A 17,317-nucleotide genomic window follows, 5' to 3' on the forward strand; every position below is an offset into this window, starting at 1 on the left:
TTAAGTCACGTTTGAAAATATATTATTTTAATAATTTTTTTATAAAAAAATATAGAAGAAAAAATGATGCAACAACTCATAATAATTTTTTAATTAAAATATTTAATCTCCAAAAAGACCTTAATACACTATTCCACCCTTCTAAAGAAAAAGTGTGTGTCTCTATCAGATATTAAAATGTGAGAAATTATTCCGTATTTCTGAAATATAAATATGTGATATTTTATAATATTATGATTGATGGAGAAAATAAATAAGTGAGATATTGTGTTAAATGATTGAGAAATATAAAAAAATATATAAATAATAATTAGTTAAAGAATAAAAACAGCTTATACTCCGAAAACATTTTATAATTTTTCGTAAAATGTGATTAATATTAAGGCCAAGTTTAGTTAACCTAAAAAAGTACACTTATTTCATCTTTTTATCTTTTTTTAATTACATCAATCAATATCTCCTCTCTATTTTTTTTACACATAATATAAAAAAAATCAAAAAATACACTTATTTAGTCCGTCCAAACTTAACATAACCTTTGTTAAATTGAAGCGTACACATACTTTTTAAAAAAATCTGGCGTCACTCCATTCACTGCACTCAGCGATTCTTCGGTACCTGGCCGTTGCTATAAATATCCGAGGCCTCTTTATTCCTTCGCCTACGCTTCCCTCTGCCGTCGGAAGCGTAGCTCTCTCTCTCTCTCTCTCGCTCTCACTCACTCAACGTCGTCATTGTCGATTTATAGAGAGAGAAAGAAGGTCCGCCATAGAAATCGAGCATTTCTCGCCTCAATTCTCTTTCAACACCTTCATAGTGGTTTTGCGGGTACAATCCTCTCTACCAATCTCCATATCATTTTTAGGGTTTCTTTCGAAGTGTATCAGATCCGAATAGAATCGCTGAATATGTTGTAATCTAGGGTTTCAGATTAGGTTTTTTGACGTCGATAATTGTTCTGAAGTCTATGATATGATCCGAAGGATGTACTTTTTTTGGGAAGATGTTTGAAACAGTAAGCTTGTGAAAGACGTTTATTAATTAGGGTTTTGACCATAAATTTATGGGTGAGTTGTGTTAGTCGAATCTTGTTGATTATCTTTGCATCTGGAGTTGTGAATATTTTTTTGTCCATTCATGCTTATGTTTATGCATCCGTATTTGTTGATGTGGTTTATTTCCCCTTAAATTTAAGCGTGTGTTAGGTTTCTTTGGTCTTTGTTACTATTATGTCTAAATTTATCATAACGTTGTGGGTTTTAATTTGCCTATGACCTGTCTATGCATGTCATATTTGTCATTAGCTTTGAAGAACAATGCAGTGGTCCAGAGAAAGGTGACTAGCTAGATTTTGGGCCTGGAGTTCTTCTCAAGGCCTCTCGTTTCTGCACACACACAAAACTATCTCACTTTGCTTCAATACTGAATTTTGGTTGTTGTAGGATAGTGTTGGGCAGTGGACCTTGGTTATTCACCTTGTAAAATGCAATGGTTTTCAATTAGGTCACCCTAAAATCCATTTTATTTTTTGCATGTTAGTAGTCTGAAAGTCTCTTCTCTCTGCTCTCTGGATACCTTTACTATAGTTAATATGTCTGCTGGATTTGTATGTGATTCATTTTGTTTGTCGAGTTAGTGTTTACCATCCTCATATTGTTTACGCAAAATATGTTTAAAGTTAAGATTAACATTGGTGGTTCACAGGGCCGGCCCTCACTTATTAGGCGCCTAAGGCAAATTTTTTAAATTGGGCCCTTCATATATCATTATTCAAAAAAAAAAAAAAAAAATTGTTTGGATAAAACAAAAAAGATAAAAATTTATTTCTATTGCATTACAATTTAACAAAATTTAGATAACATATATATATATATATATATATAATAGTTGAAATTCAATTAGTTGAATCGAATCTTTATCTTTTAGCTTACCAATGCTATAAGAACAAAAATTAATTGGGGGTAAGGATAAGAATTTTCGACATAACTCAAGCAATATATAAAATTAGTAAGTTAAGGTTGACTATTTTCAACATGAATCCAAGACTTGACACAACTCAATAATATGAATTATTAGTTATATATTTGAATGTTCACTAAGGGATGCCATGACATTTTTTTTAATCTTCTATTTAACTCTTATCTAACTGAATAAAAAAGTATGTAAAATAATAATTAAGGCTAATATCTTTTTTTCATTTAAGATATATATTTTTTTGTTACCTATTTTAGAGTCAATCTAATGAAAAATATATAGTAATAAGGTACAATTTTTTTAATTAGAAAAATGCAATTGAATTAAAATCAAACATTCTATGAATAATTTCATTTAGTTGAAATAAATTTTATAAAATTCAACTTATGAGAAAAATTTTAATCTCTCAATACACTTGCTAAGTTATTTTTAACTAAAAGTGAAAGTTTTCACATTAAACATCAATCGAACACGAATCAAAATAACACCACACAACAACATAAAAAGAAATAAATTGAGCTAATATTAAAATAATTATGAAATAACATGACAAGATACACTCCCCTGATTGGGGCCCTAAATTTTGTTCAAAATTGGGGGCCCGAGGCGACCGCCTCAGTCGCCTCACCCTAGGGCCAGCCCTGGTGGTTCAGTGCAAGTTTGCTTTCCTTCCAAAACTTGCCAAATTCCCCTGACTCAAAATGGGAAAATCACCTATCTAATTTTATGTGTATTGCTGTTTCTTGCTTCAGATCCTTGAGATTGAAGCTTTTTAATGATGGCTACTGCAACCGTCTCTTCTGCTGGTCCACGTTATGCTCCAGAGGACCCCACTCTTCCCAAGCCTTGGAAAGGGCTAGTTGATGGTAAAACTGGTTATCTTTACTTCTGGAATCCGGAGACCAATGTCACTCAATATGAGAAGCCCGCTGCCTCTTCACACATGGGCTCAGCTCCACCACAAAAGCTGTCTTCAGCACCTGCAAGTTCTTCGGTTCAAGTTCAACAATCTTCCCATGGACATCGTGACAGTGTCTTCAATGATGATGACGATAGATATAATGGAGGTAGCAATACTGGGTCGAAGCTTGATACAGGAACAAGGAGTTATCAGGTCTGTGTTTTACTCATGTTTACAAGCGTTGCTTTTTTGTCTTTATATTTTGTTCGGAGAGTCAACCAGTAGTGCTGCTATTGATGTCACTCAGGTTGTGTTCTTGTGAAATATTTAGACTTGTGAACCAATCAACCTGTTGGGAGGTTGGGAGTTGGATGATGATTCTTGATTTAGGCTTCTGCGCCCTGATTTTGCTTTGCTTGAGGTGTTGAACGGTGGTCATATATATATTCAAAAATAAAAAATAAAAAATTTCAGTTGTTAATGGATGTTAGTGGACTATACTTGGATAAATTCTAATCTTCTTCCGCATAGTTTGTAATAATGTGTTAACATCTAAGTGGATGATATACTATTAGTTTAATAATTTTCGTTTCCTTTGCGTACTCTCTTTATTTGGTTGTTGTCTTCACCCTTTTTGATGAGGCGTATTTATTGCATTTGACTGTTTGAACACCCTTAACTGGCTCAATTGATATTGTGTAGTGGCTTTTGGGAAGTGCCTTCGTGGATTGAGTGCTCTTAATATTGATGCATTTGGCTTCCATGAATATATCTAGTTGATTTTTTAAATGAATCAGTATAGAAGCTGATTTACTGACACTAGGCAAGTGAACTAGGATGGGCTTTGATTTTGTTGACAAGAATTCAACAGGGATTAGAAACTTTGTTCATGAAAGCATGGATAACCATTACATTTGTGTCACCTCAATGAGTATTAATGAGCCCTAGGTTGATGATGTTAGTACCTCAGACATCTTGTTCGTCTATTTCTTGAATTTATGCCAGTAATTTTAATTTAGTTTGACGTTTACTATTGGACAGGATTTTGTTCTATGATGAATGCCAGGATACACCACACTATGAAGTCCTTGCCAAGTTTGGTTTTCAATTCTTATTGTTATGGAAGTTGTAAATTTATCACAGCATTTTTAGTTTTGCAATGGGTTGCAGTCACATCTACTTTTGAGACAGCTAAAATGTTGTGTTTGGTGTAAGTTGTGAAAAACTTGCTTGGGAAAATATCGATTTTGGTAAACATGAAGTCTGTGTAGCTAAGAATTGAGGGGTTATCTTTAAATCTTTAATTTGCTTTGGTAGAATTTATGCATTAGTCCATGCTTCCACTTCCTTCTGTGATGGTTTGGTCCTATTCTTGTTGGCTTGCTAAACTAATTTCTCTTATTTTGCTTTAGAGTGGGAAAGGTGGATCAGATCATTCTCAAAATGTTCCTAATGAGGAGATAGGTGCTGGACATGGAGGGTCTTCTGGCCGAGGTTATGGGCTTTCGGCTGTTGGAAATGGTCTATCTGTCGAATCTTATCGCCGTCAGCATGAAATTACTATTAGTGTAAGCATATAATAAGATTTGTACATGAGGTTGCTTACTTATAATCTGCAATACTTTTGCTTCTTAGGCATTCCATTTGATTGAACATTGGGTTCTGTATTTTACTTTCAATATTTCAATCCTTGGGTCGTCGTGCATGATGCTTTCTTTGATGTTATGAAGACAGAATGGTTCTCAAGCAGAACAATCTTGTTTTCAGTTTAGAATATTACAATTAAATTTAGTTTATTAGTTTGCAACAGTATGATTAATTAAGTTGTCCCCCCAGACTTCGCTTCCTCTTTATTGGAATTCTTTTGGCTCATGCCTTTTACACTAGACGTGCATTTGGGAAATTCAGAAGAGTGGCATTATTTCATTGTCCATGGTGTTTTAGGATCTCCTTCAATTTTCCACTATGTATTCCTTTATATTTCCAGTGTGCAGTTTATATTGTTGTAATGGATTAGGGTGTTTTTGTTTGTCAATTTTCATCAGGGAGATAATGTACCCCCTCCTTTAACATCATTTGAAGCTACTGGTTTTCCTTCAGAGCTTCTTCGAGAGGTATGAATTTCTTTCTATTTTGGCAACTCTGTATTGGCCAGAAGTCTATGCAAGTTTACTTTGATATGTAATGTTAGTGTTTTCTGTGAAAACTTCTGTGATTGCTGGAGGTCTGATGTGAAGCTTCAGGACTCATGTTCATTATTTTCCATCTTTACTTTTTGTCGCAGGTGCGATATTTGCTCCAGGGAGGAGCTAAATGTCGTACGCTGTGCCACCCCCTTATGAGGGGTTTGCATATATTCGGAGCGCCCTTGTACGGTGGACCAATTTTGAGAAGGGCTTTCCGAATCTCCCAAGGTCTTGGCGGAGACTGCCGTTGGTGATGATTCAGTCTGCCTGCCACTTGGTCTGAACAGAAGAAGAGGCCTCCTCCTGCTCTATTAGCTTGCATCAGCAAGCATTGGCTTCCTGCATGTGGGAGATGATGCTTCTTCTTGCATTTCCGTTCACATGAAATCAATTAGAAAATCTTGATGCTGGTACCTCTTCTTATAAGGGTTGCTGGTTTTTGGTTTTCCAGGTAAAGCAGGCTGGGTTCTCTGCACCTACTCCTATACAGGCACAGTCGTGGCCGATTGCTCTTCAAAAGCGTGACATTGTAGCCATTGCCAAGACAGGTTCGGGTAAAACCTTGGGTTACTTGATTCCAAGTTTTATTCATCTCAAACGTACTCACAATAATCCTCAAATGGGTCCGACTGTTTTGGTCTTGTCACCAACGAGAGAGTTGGCAACACAGATACATGATGAAGCTGTGAAGTTTGGAAAGTCATCCAAAGTATCTTGCACGGTATGCTGCTTCTGAAATATTATTACTTATGTTCTTGTCCAAAAAAGTGATCCTGTTATATGTACTGGAATTGCATATCCTAAGTTCTTTAAAGTGGTCTTGAATTAATGGTTTGCCGTCTCTTTTCTTTTGTAGATGGTTTTTTGTTGGTCCTACTTAATGTCCTAGCCTTAGAAGCACATGCACTTCTAAGAAGGTACAATGTCCTTGTTGTACACTCTTGACATGTTTGGACATATGTCTAAATGTGTCCTATTGTTTATTTATATGTATGAATACATACATATATATATATATATATATAGAGGGAGCTACTAATAGGTCCACATTTCTTCTTAGGACCCCCACCCTCTTCATTTTCTTATTACAATTTTATCCTTTTATAAAATACTCCCGCTATCTCATTTTGTTGGTTCACCTTTTCATTTTTGAATGTCCCAAAATAAATGTCCATTTTGAAAAGTCAATAAACAAAATTATGTGATTTTCCCATCTTGCCCTTTTTTTTTGATTAAAATAACAATTTCAAAAAACAAAATTACAAACTTGTCAGATAAAAAACTGCACCCATTCAATCAAAGGCCAATGAACAAAGTTAGTATCTTGATAATTTTGAATTCTACAGTTGATTTCCTGCCAAATTTCAATGGACTTTTTTCTTCCAACTTTTTTGGTTAAATTTGGTCCTCCTCTCTCTCCCCCTCTCGTTGCTAGGGTTTTGCAGAGGGGTGGCAGGGGAGGAGAAGGGCTGTGGGAGTATGGGGAGGAGCTCCCATATATATATTTTGAACCAGATGCTTGGGGGGCACGTAGGTCCACATAATGAAACATGTTGCAAGTTGCTTGGGATCCAATATACTAAAATAAAATTAATATGAATTTTCTACCTATTAATCATGCTTTTAGACTTTTAATTTCAGGAATTTAAGTCTAAAACTTCCAATTTATTTATGAATAAAGTTTTCTAAAATCCACATTAAGAAGGCTTGTTCATGCTTCTTTTCCAATATATAGAATGGGGAAAATGATTTTTTTTTCCTTTCTATTTTGATATAATAAAATATTATATCTGTAATGTAAAAAATGAAGGTTGTGTGCTTGCCATGTTTTTTTTTTCTTCCGTTTTTTGGTTGAAAATTTCTATATGAGTGTCCATGTTGTGTTGTTTCATTGTCCTTTAACTGTATCATGATTCTTAGGTTCTGGCATAGCTTTGTATTCAGTTGCCCATACTAGTGAATGAAAAGGGAAAAAAAAAAAAAATAGCCAATTGACAGTGGATTACGATAGTGAGTTTTGTTAATGCAGTTGATGTCTTTGGAAAGATTCATAATGCTGTCATTCTTGTCATTGTTCTCAGATCTTTGTCTATTTGTACATCTGTGAGCTCACGGTCAATTGACAGTGGATTACGATAGTGAGTTTTGTTAATGCAGTTGATGTCTATGGAAAGATTCATAATACTGTCATTCTTGTCATTGTTCTCAGATCTATGTCTATTTGTACATCTGTGAACTCATGGTCTCCTTTTATCAGCCATTTTTTCTTTCCATTTTCTTTAATTATGTTTCCTTGCGTGGTACCTAAATTTTTAGGTTATGAATTTTTCAAAGAATTATATATACTATATACATACAAGTCTAATAACTTTCTGTGGTGGAACAAAATATGGGTTATACATATTTACGAATATTATGTCTCATGTTTGTTTTGTGTTTTTATAATGCAAGTGTTTGTATGGAGGAGCACCAAAGGGTCCCCAATTGAAAGAATTATACAAAGGTGTAGATATTGTGGTTGCTACTCCTGGCCGTTTGAATGACTTTTTAGAGATGAAAAAAGTGAACCTCCATCAAATCTCTTACTTGGTATTAGATGAGGCAGACCGTATGCTGGACATGGGTTTTGAACCACAGATACGAAAGATTGTGAAGGAGGTGCCTACTCGCCGCCAGACCCTCATGTACACTGCAACATGGCCCAAGGAGGTTCGCAAAATTGCCGCAGATCTACTGGTCAATCCTGTTCAGGTTAACATTGGAAACGTTGATGAGCTTGTTGCCAACAAGTCTATCACCCAGGTACGCAGATTCCTATATTCATCTACTCTTCTCACCCTGTTTGTTTGCTTCCTCTGTAGCCATAGCACATAAAATATTTCTGTGGGGGATTTCAATATTTAGCTAGCTTCTATTTACATAGTTTCTTAGTCCTTTATGTTGGATTTTTAAAATGTCCAATAATTTGTTTTGTTGGTTACTTGCAGTATATTGAAGTGTTGCAGCCTATGGAGAAACACAGGCGGCTTGAGCAGATATTGCGGTCTCAAGAACCAGGATCTAAGATCATTATCTTTTGTTCAACCAAGAAGATGTGTGATCAACTTGCTCGTAATCTAACCCGCCAGTTTGGGGCTGCTGCCATTCATGGAGACAAAAATCAGAGTGAGAGGGATAATGTGTTGAGCCAGTTTCGCTCTGGGAATTCTCCAGTGCTTGTAGCCACTGATGTTGCAGCTCGTGGATTAGATGTCAAAGATATCAGGTTGGTTATTTCTCAATATATGGCTAGTTATTATTCACAGTGAAGATACAAATAAAGTGAGGCTGGGGTTATTGACTACATTGACATATTTTTGAGGCTAAGTTATTATGACTTTAAGTTGGTTGCATGTTGTTTCCAAGGGCATGCATATTTTTAGTCTTGGCATTTGATTGAATCCTCATTTCCTTTTCTTGTTCATTTGGATTTTAGAACGCTTCTTTGTTTATGCTGTTCTATTGAATTGCTTTGTTATATTTTGTGGTCTATCATTTTCTTTGTAAATTCGTGTTGTACGTGTGCAGAGTTTCTGATTCTTTCTTCTCCCAGCTTCTGTGCTTTTATTATGAAATTAAATTTAATTATAAAGCTGCTGCAATGATGGTGTCGATTCTTTTGTAACAGGGTGGTTATCAATTATGACTTCCCTACAGGAGTAGAGGACTATGTTCACAGGATTGGAAGGACTGGGAGGGCAGGTGCCACTGGACTGGCTTACACGTTTTTTGGTGACCAAGATGCAAAGCACGCTTCAGATCTCATTAAAATTTTAGAAGGAGCAGACCAATGTGTCCCAGCTGAACTTCGTGATATGGCTTCACGTGGCGGCTTTGGAATGGGCAGGCCTAGACGTCCATGGGGTTCTGATTCTGGTGGACGCAATGACTCAGGCTATGGTGGACGGAATGGCTGCTCGGGCTATGGTGGAAGAGGTGGTGGCCATGGTTCTGACCTTGACTCCCAGGACAGGTACATGTCCTCTTTCATGTAGTAGTAATTATTTTTCTAAACTTATATTATGTGGCTACTGGATTGTTATGCCTGATATATTAAGAGTTACGTGATTTGTAAGACAAACTGGGGGCTACTTGTGGACTTCTGATTAATCTGAAATTACACAATTTTCATTTCCATTCCATCATATGTTTAGCTGTAATTTTTAAAGTAATGTTTGATGGTATAACTTTTCCTGATGTAGCGACAGGTATGGCCGCAGCGTCAATAATGATGCGGATGGTACTGGGAGTTATCCTCGAAAGAGCTTCCATGAAATGATGGTTAGTGCTGGAGGTGGGTCTCGAGCTCGCAGCCGAAGTAGAAGCCCAAACAAGGGTTCAGGGTGGGGGGTTGACGGGGCTCGTAGCCGGAGTCCACCAGCACCAGCACGTGAACATTCCCCAGTTCGAAGTTTTCATCAAAAAATGATGGAGCAGGCTCGACCGGTCCCATCATTTTTTCAACAGCAACAGTTATCACTGCCGAACAACAGTGACGTTGCACCTAGTGAGTGGGGAAGATCGCCAAGTGGTGGACAAGATGATGAAGAACGTGGCAATGGTGGTCCTCGCTCTTCAAATTTTGGCAAGGAAGAGGAAGGTATGATTCCAGCGGCAAATGAGGGCCGTCCTTGTCCATCGTCTCCATAACAATGTGCCTTTTTTGGGAGGTTGTTTCTTTTCAAGCTTTTGTTTTGGGGTTTGTAATAGGTGGTGGGAGAGTTGTAGTAGACTATATAACAGTGGGTAAAGTAGTTGGGGTTTTGAAGTTGACTTCTGGTGGATGATGATGATGCATTTCAAGGACTGAAAAAAGACTTGAATAGAGAGCAGCCTTGGATCTATATCATCAAAAAAGTTTACTTGTTAATGTCACCTAAGCACAAGTGATATATTTTGGCAAATATTTTTGTGTAAATCTGGGTGGTGGTGCTCGAATGGATAAGTACAAATCAATCAATCTCTCTCTCTCTCTCTCCATATATATATATATATATATATTTTGAGAACAACATATATATATATATATATGTAATTCCTTTACTTATCTGTGTAAAATGGAAATGATAACTCAAAAAATTGTTTTGGAGGTTTGGTTTGGTAATTCTTATAAGATATGGAGATTATTTATGGTCTAGGGTGATGGATAGGCAAATGCATTTATTCTTAGAAAGAATGGTTTGTGCTCCTTTTTTGGCAATTTTTCTCTCCTGTTGACAGTTTTAGCTGCACCCTATTGTTGGCTAAGTTTAAGAAGTGGGTTGGTTTTTTGATTTTTTTGGTTATTTTAGCCGAGCTAAAAGGCTTGGTTTGGGAAGAGTTTTTTGGCTTTTTTGACTTTTTGTGTGAGAGAAAGAGTGTAATGATCATTTGTTAGATGTGATGTTTTATTTTTTGTGGTTAAAATAACTTATTTTGTCTTTTGTGGTTAAAATAGCTAAAAAAGTTCCAAAGCGTATGCGATTCATCTTGATGCACAGAATTATTTATTTTTTAAAAAGATCTTTCGAGGAGATTATTTATATATCATGGTCACATAATCAAATTATGGACCTTCAAAATACTATAGATGGTCTATTCAAAAAATTGTCTGTTCATTTTTTTTAAAGATAAATAAGTCTAGTTGGAAAATCATATCTGTTCACTTTTCTTAAAGATAAATATGAGTTTATCATGTGGTTATTGCTATTCAATTAAAGGCTCTTACAAGATAATATGGTTCATTCTGGTTCTTTCATTCAGATCATGAAAGTGAGTTTTGTGATGGGCAAAGTGATCCAACAGTACGATCCAGTTACACACATAAAAGAAGTATTAATTATTAATCTTCAAATACTTACCAAAAGAAATTGCATTTGTATTTCCTCTCCAAACTGTCTATTTTATTTTAGTATATGAATTTTTGATGACTCATATTTGAAGAAATTATTCAACACGAATATCAAACAAATGGGACAATCGATTTTTTTTTTTAAAACTAATTATCAATTTAGATAAATATTATGGCTTTGTTTGGAATATGGATTAGCTTTTTGACTTTTTAATTATTTTAGTCTAAGTTAAAAAGTCTCATTTGGAATGGACTTTTTTGTGTTTTTGATTTTCTGCCTACTTTCAACATAAATTTCTCTCCCTTTCTTTCAGATTAATGTTCATCCTTTCAAAATTAATGGCACATGGTCATACGATACATTTGTATGTCTACATGATCCTTCAACCTTGCTTAGTTGAATTAAATAAATTTATATCTCTTTTTGCTACTGACCGATTCATAATTTTACTAAACTTGATCCATCTTCGAGGTGGCTTGGCTCTCTTTGAAGATGTTAAAATTGTGAATGCAATATTCTTTTGGTGAGCTTAATGGATGCCAAGAGGCATCAAGTGCGTGTATTTTGCACCCTTAGTGCATGCAATATTCGAATTGGTGGTGCCTAATATTGAGTGAGCGTTACAACATTTCCTGACGTGTTGATCACTTCTTTGGTGAGCGCTACAACATTTCCTGAGTGAGCGTTAGAACAATTCCTGACGTGTTGAACACTTTTTTGGTGAGCGTTACAACATTTCCTGAGTGAGCGTTACAGCATTTCCTGACGTGTTGAACACTTCTTTGGTGAGCGTTACAACATTTCCTGAGTGTTATAACAATGACAACCATAATAGTAGGAAAATGAGGGATATATATATATATATATATATATTCTATTTTGTTTTCATTTGAGAGGAAATTTGCAACTTATTCTTCTTTTTTATTTATTATTATTTTTTTAAAACACTAGTAGTTTTATTTTGTTGTATGAGAATAGATGCTCGAGTAGTTTTTTATTTTTATTTATAACCTAATCCTTTTAAGTAGATGCATTGGCTTATTGGTAATGTTTCAATGTATCCAAGTATTAAGTTATCCCCAATTACTTGCCAAAAATGGTTTTCCGTTTATAAGTTTATTAGGTAAGTAGCTTTCATCAGCACATTTGAACTAATTAAATGGGATAAGTCAGATTTTTTGAACAAATGGGATAAGTCAGATTGGTATGAACTCTTGCACCTTGTTATGGAATTAATAATTTGAGTTTTTCCTTCAATATTACCAAAATAATAATAATAAATGAATTGAAATTTAGGAAAATATGATTCCTTAAATGTTCTTATCCAAAAATATAATTAGGCAAGTGAATAAGAAAGAAAAAGGAAAATGAGTTATGAATTTGAAAATTAAAAATTGCACTTATGGTTAAGTAGTAGTAATTTCTACGAGCTATTCATTTATTATTATTAAAGAAAAAGAAAGAAAAAGGAAAATGAGGGCATTTGTTTCCTATGACATTTTGGCTTGTTTTGAAAGTAAGAAAAAAGAGTTAACTTAATGATTTTTTTTAGTTTTTTTTTTGGAATAAACATGTAAAAAAAAGAAAAAAGAAGAAGAGATGTGATCCAAATAAATCAATAAATTGACTTTTTTCCTACTTCTCAAAACAAGTATCGTTTTGAAAAATAAGAAAAAAAGTTAATTTAATGATTTAAATTTTTTTTTTGAATAAACGTGTAAAAAAATAAAAAGAAATGCGATCCAAATAAATTAATAAATTGGCTTTTTCCTACTTTTCAAAACAAGCATTGTTGGAGAAAAACTTGGCTCTAAGTCATGTTTTATTGGTGTTTGAGGAGGGGATTAAATTAGTACTTTGTGGGATCCACATAATTTGCTGTAACAAAATGATATAAGACCAACAATATTATAGGAGCATGAATCCCTCATTAGTGGGATTAGCATTCCCATGAATTAATAGTTAAAAGATCATTTTGTTCTCTATTTTACAAAATATCAAATTTATATAGTATGTGATAAGTGGTTCTTTAGTAATTTTGTAAATTTAATCCAGCTAACACTATAACCCATAAAAATTTTAAAGACTAAATTTTTTATCCTCAAATAGTTTAGTTGCAAAAAATATTTGAAGATTAATTTCTGTTGTTTCGAAAATAGTCGTTAAAAGGTTGTCTCGAAAAGTGAAAAAAAAAAAAGACTTTTAGTTACAAAATTTTGAATGAGTTATGGTAGGGACCCCAAACAAATTACCAAATTTTCTAAGAAAGGTAATTTGTTTGGGGTCCCTAGCATTTTTCATTTTGAAAATATCATTAATAAATACATTTTTAGGAACAAAATAATTTGATTCCAAAATGATTTATTTTTTGGAGATAAATTTTGGTCCCAAGAATAATAATTCATCCAGTTAAAAAATAAACAATAACAATTCATCACTAAATGTTTAATTTCATTGCTACAAATATAATAATGACATTTTGACAATAAAGATATTTCGTTTTTAAAATTTTATTTTAGCTCGGGTAAATTACAAATATACATATTGAAATTTAATGAAAATATGAATTGTTCTATATGATTCTAGAAACTATATCCTGCTCCTTGAAGTTTGTAGTTTCATAATAGATGATTCATTTTATTAATAAATTATCAAGTCAATTAATAGTTTTAAATGATATTAGAAATATATTTGAATCAATAATTTAGGTAATTTTATTATTGTATAAAAGAGTTGTTAAGAATTTTATTTTTTAGTTAATTCTGTTAAGAATAATGGTATATGCATCAATTTGTATTCCAATTAGCGTACTAACAGATGATGTGACATAATTTAGAGGTTTTTAGTATTTATAATTTGTATAATGAGTGAGGTCAGTGATAATGTCATAATATATATTGGTACAGTAGTTGGTATACTAATTGGTGCATATAGCACCACTGTTATATTAAATAAAAAATTCTTACAATAATATTTTTAATTTTTTAAACTATAGAGAATAATTCGTATTTTAAATAAATCACAAGGGAATATTTATGATTTATCTTTTTATCTCTAAGGAGCTTTTTTGATAAATCCACTTTTTAAGAGCTTTATTCCATCCAATCCATATTCTTTTTGACTATTCCATTAGGTCCTATTTGAGATAAGAAGACCAAAATACCCTTTTTATCTACTGATGTTTCATTTAGTTCACATTATTTTCTTATGTTTCAATAAGTCCTATGGGTGACGTAATTACCAAAATATCCCTAATGTGAATGCTCACACCGTCAATGTGAATGTTCATATCGTCAATGTGTAGGGGCTCGGCCCATGTCGATCCTCATGGGTGCTCGGAAAAATTCGAGTCGGGCTAGGGCGGGCCCGGTCCGTTGACAATGTGAATATTCACATTGACATGTTAACATTCACATTAATTGGAGTGTAAAATTGGCCCGCGTCCCGTGGCGGTGCGAAACCTGCTCGCGTCCCATGGGCGGCCCGGGGCGAGCCCGGTCCGGCCCGTTAATAATGTGAATATTCACATTGACATGTTAACATTCACATTGATAAGAGTACAAAATTGGCCCGCGGTCCATGGACGGCAAAAAACCCGCCTGCGGCCCGGGGCTGGCCCGGTCCGGCCCGTTGACAATGTGAATATTTACATTCACATATTAACATTCACATTGATAGGAGTGTAAAATTAGCTCGCGCCTCGTGGCTGCCCGAAACCCGCCCACGGCCCGTGGGCGGCCCGGGGTGGGTCTGGCCCGGTCTGTTGTCAATGTGAATATTCACATTGACATGTTAACATTCACATTGATAAGAGTATAAAATTCGCCAGCAGCACAGGACGGGCCCGATCCGGTCCGTTGACAATGTGAATATTCACATTGACATGTTAACATTCACATTGATAAGAGTGTAAAATTGGCCCGCAGCCCGTGGGCGGCTCGAAGCCCGATCGCAGCCTGAGGCGGGCTTGGCCTAACCCGTGACAATGTGAATATTCACATTGACATGTTAACATTAACATTGATAGGAGTGTAAAATTTGCCCGCTGCCTAAAGCTTGCTTGCCGCCCGGGGTAGGCCCAGCTCGGCCTGTTGACAATGTGAATATTCACATTGACATGTTAACATGCACATTGATAGGAATGTAGAATTGGCCTGCGGCCCGTGGGCTGCCCGAAACCTGCCCACGGCCCGGGACACGCTCGTTTGGGTCCAGGCCTGAGCATGTCTGAGACCCTAGGCTAGGGCCTAGGCCATCACTTTGAAGCCTGGCTAGGCCTATCAGCCCGCTTAAGGCCCATTCAAGGCTCGGTCCGAGGCCCAGCCCGCCCGAGGCGCAATGTCTTTTTTTGTGAAAAATAATAAAATTTTGGTAGAAAAAATTAAAAAGAATTAAAAACAAATGGCTAGGCCTGCCCAAGCCCGACCTAAGCTTGAGGCTAGGCCCAGGCCCACCGGCCCGACCCGAGGCTAGATCCTTCGGCCCGTCCAAAGCCCGAATACCCTTGTGCCAGGGCTAGGGCCTGGGCCTAATTTTTTGGCCCGTGGGCCGGCCCGGCCCGGATTTTTTCAGACACCAACGAGGCTCGATATGGGCCAGCTCGGGCCTCTACGCATTGATGATATGAACATTCACATTGACGATGTGAACATTCACATTATGGGTATTTTGGTAATTATGTTTCCCATAGGACTTATTGAAACATAAGAAAATAATGTAGACTAAATAGAATATAAGTAGATGAAAATGGTATTTTAGCTTTCTTACCTCAAATAGGACTTAATGGAATAGTAAAAAAGAATGTAGGCTGCCCGAAGCTCGCCTGCGGCTCGGGAAAGGCTCGTTTGGGCCCGGGCTCGAGCCTAGTCCGAGACCCTAGGCTAGGGCTTGGGCCATCACTTTAAAGCCCGGCCCGGCCCATCGGCCTGGTTAAGGCCCATTCAAGGCTCGGTCCGAGGCCCGGCCTGCGCCGAGGCCTAGTGTCTTTTTTTGTGGAAAATAATAAAATTTTGGTAGAAAAAATTAAAAAGAATTAAAAAAAAATGGCAAGGCCTGCCCAAGCCCGACCCAAGCGTGAGGCTAGGCCCAGGCCCATCAGCCCGACCCGAGGCTCGACCCACTGGCTCGGGCTTGAACCCAAACGAGCCTGTCCCGGGCCGTGGGCTGGCTTCGGGTAGCCCACGGGCCGTGGGCCAATTCTACATTCCTATCAATGTGCATGTTAATATATTAATGTGAATATTCACATTGTCAACGGGCCAGGCCGGGCCTACCCCGGGCCGCGGGCAAGCTTCGGCCAGCGGGCAAATTTTATACTTCTATCAATGTTAATGTTAACATGTCAATGTAAATATTCACAATGTCACGGGTCGGGCTTCGGGCTGCCCACGAGCTGCGGGCTAATTTTACACTCTTATCAATGTAAATGTTAACATGTCAATGTGAATATTCATATTGTTAACGGGCCGGGTCGGGACCGCTGGCTAATTTTATACTCTTATCAATGTGAATGTTAACATGCCAATGTGAATATCACATTGTTAACAGGCTGGGCCGGCCCCGCCCCGGGCCGCTCATGGGCTGTGGGCAGGTTTCGGGTAGCCACGGGGCACGGACTAATTTTACACTCCTATCAATGTGAATGTTAACATATCAATGTGAATATTCACATTGTCAACGGGCTGGGTCGGGCCTGTCTCGGGCCGCGAGGGAGGGGCTTTTGGCCGCCCATGGGCCGCGGGCCAATTTTATACTCTTATAAATGTGAATGTTAACATGTCAATGTGAATATTCACATTATCAACGGGCCGGACCGGGCCCACCCCGGGCTGCCCATGGGCCCCTGGCGGGTTTCGCTCCGCCACGGGACGCGGGCCAATTTTACACTTCTATTAATGTGAATGCTAACATGTCAATGTGAATATTCACATTGTCAACGGGCTAGGCCGGCCCTGGCTCGCGGGCGGATTTTGGGCCGCCCACAGGCCAATTTTACATTCCTACAAATGTGAATTTTAAAATATGAATATTCACATCATAAAATTGCTAACCGTTCAAAAAATATTTATAAGGGTATCAAAATTAAATATAAGGGCATAAGTGTCCAAGAAAATAGTGTAAATCAAGAAAAAGGACTTTATGAAATAAAACTATACATACATGGGAGTAAATAGATTAAAAAATTCCTTCATGGATTTCTTGGGTTAAAACACTTCTAAATGGGATTTATCAATAAAAATTCCTATCTCTAAAATCTTAGCTTGCGTTTGGTTATCTTTTGGAATTATGATTCTAATAAAAAATTTTCAAAACTCATAACTAAATACAACTCAAGACTATTCAAAACTCAATTGAAATATGATTTTCAAAATTCATAACCAAACACA

General features: G+C 36.4%; 1 protein-coding gene across 2 annotated transcripts; it reads left to right on the forward strand.

Moving 5' to 3' along the window:
* The first annotated feature begins 533 nt into the window (after positions 1-533).
* LOC114287785 (ATP-dependent RNA helicase-like protein DB10) lies at positions 534-10,018 on the forward strand. 2 transcript variants are annotated; one of them, XM_082900559.1, is made up of 9 exons: positions 534-828; positions 2,727-3,088; positions 4,288-4,443; positions 4,921-4,989; positions 5,513-5,782; positions 7,513-7,863; positions 8,049-8,326; positions 8,729-9,073; positions 9,303-10,018. In XM_082900559.1, exons 2-9 carry the CDS (start codon positions 2,750-2,752, stop codon positions 9,748-9,750), a joined length of 2,256 nt encoding a protein of 751 aa, XP_082756685.1. In that variant the 5' UTR covers positions 534-828; positions 2,727-2,749; the 3' UTR covers positions 9,751-10,018. The 2 variants fall into 2 exon arrangements, with proteins under 2 accessions (XP_082756685.1, XP_082756687.1); XM_082900561.1 differs by having other exon boundaries at positions 9,309-10,018.
* Positions 10,019-17,317: the final 7,299 nt, after the last annotated feature.

This window comes from Camellia sinensis, chromosome 1 (genome assembly GCF_055761805.1).
Source record: "Camellia sinensis isolate YWXY chromosome 1, ASM5576180v1, whole genome shotgun sequence".
Classification (NCBI taxonomy): Eukaryota; Viridiplantae; Streptophyta; class Magnoliopsida; order Ericales; family Theaceae; genus Camellia; species Camellia sinensis.

Coding starts and splice junctions, on each gene's coding strand:
- LOC114287785 (XM_082900559.1), top strand. CDS start 2,750: ATGATGGCTACTGCAACCGTCTCTTCTGCTGGTCCACGTTATGCTCCA. Junction 3,089..4,287: donor CAGGAACAAGGAGTTATCAG/GTCTGTGTTTTA, acceptor ATTTTGCTTTAG/AGTGGGAAAGGTGGATCAGA. Junction 7,864..8,048: donor CCAACAAGTCTATCACCCAG/GTACGCAGATTC, acceptor GGTTACTTGCAG/TATATTGAAGTGTTGCAGCC.